This window comes from Octodon degus, unplaced genomic scaffold (genome assembly GCF_000260255.1).
Source record: "Octodon degus isolate 3935 unplaced genomic scaffold, OctDeg1.0 scaffold00122, whole genome shotgun sequence".
Lineage (NCBI taxonomy): Eukaryota > Metazoa > Chordata > Mammalia > Rodentia > Octodontidae > Octodon > Octodon degus.
In genome coordinates this window covers 2,061,168-2,062,524 of record NW_004524698.1, presented here as the reverse complement: position 1 = coordinate 2,062,524, position 1,357 = coordinate 2,061,168, and the positions used below count along the sequence as shown (strand labels likewise).

Sequence of the window (1,357 nt, the reverse complement as noted above, 5' to 3'; positions counted from 1 at the left end):
GTACAGGGTCTACAAGGTCTCACTATACAGATTGGATTCACAGTGATCCTCCTGTTTTCAGCTTCCCAAGCGCTGGGATTACAGGCACGTGCTACCACACCCAGTCTCAAGTGCTGTCTCAGGGTACCTCATGGGCAGGGCTAGCACAGCACACCAGGGACCCTAGTTCTTGTGTCTGCCTAGGCAGGCACTTTAATCCGTTGAGCAAAACAATTTTTTTTAATTTTTCATTTATTTATTTTTTCAAAACAATTTTTAGATGGTAGTTCCTAATTCCTCAGGGATGTAGTACTATATTTTGATTTACACTTCCTTTCAGATGATTCTGTTATCTTTCCCAGAGCAACAGTGCTTCCCAAATTAGTCCTATGTGTGCAAAGTGCAACACTGAGCCACAGCCAAGCTTGAACGCTGTGTCCTGGCCCAGATGCTTCCAGCCATGGGCAGTGTTTTCCTGTGGGGAGAGTGTCTGTTCTCCGTAAAATGGCAAAAAACCAACAGTGGCATGTCTCTGGCCCTGTTCCTACAGGGACAGTGCACAACTGGCTGCTACAGTACCTTCACAGGACAACCCATGGGAGGTGACTCCAGAAAGGCTCTCTCGGCACACGTTACAGAAGGTGGGGCGGGCGTGGGAGCAGGCGTACCAGTTGTGCATCCCTGAGAAATGTTCCACATTAAACTGGGCCACCTGGAAAAGAGAAGTTAGCACAGATTGGAAACACGAAAACAAGGTAAGAGGCACTGAACTACTTGGAAGATATGTATTGTAGTTAAATTTCTGATTCCATTATTTTAAACACCAAAGCACCTTAGGTTAAAAAAAAAAGGTTAAAATCTAGCTTAAACAAGTTGCTAAATGAATCTATACTTTCCCTTTTTGGGGGGACACAGTACCATTTAGCTCTTTGCTAATGTCCATGATCTAAGAGGGAGTGCTGTCTTACCTCGTAAGGTTCTCTGGTCTGGACAGACTTCAGGGAGCTGATCCAATCCTCCATCTCTTTTCTGTTCTCAGCACACAGCATGAGCCTCCTGAAGGGAGTGATTATCTGAAAGGGACACTTCAATATAACTGCTAATCACCAACAGAGGAATTAATGAAAAATCCAGCATCTTAAAAGGCATCTCCATTTCTAATGCCGTTTTATTTCCTTCATGAAGAAAATAAAGAGTCTCAGCAACATGAGAGGTGAATTTTATTCTCTCTATATGATATAATGTGTTGAAAGAAAGGAAAATTTCTGAAATTTTTTGTTCTCTTTGATCCCATTACTGTTTCCATTAACTGGGTTTGTTTTGTTTGCCATTTTCTTAAAAGGCTATGAACCCAAATAAACAATGTATTCATATTTCA

The 1,357-nt window shown here is 42.2% G+C and overlaps 1 protein-coding gene across 1 annotated transcript in view; it reads right to left on the bottom strand.

Moving 5' to 3' along the window:
- The window catches only part of Dgkh (diacylglycerol kinase eta), a 221,300-nt gene that overhangs the window by 90,095 nt on the left and 129,848 nt on the right, over positions 1–1,357 (bottom strand). Inside the window, exons 5-6 of the mRNA XM_023700138.1 lie at positions 948–1,052; positions 559–691 (exon numbers count right to left, since the gene is read on the bottom strand). Coding sequence (XP_023555906.1) covers positions 559–691; positions 948–1,052 — 238 coding nt within the window. The remainder of the gene's footprint in view (positions 1–558; positions 692–947; positions 1,053–1,357) is intronic.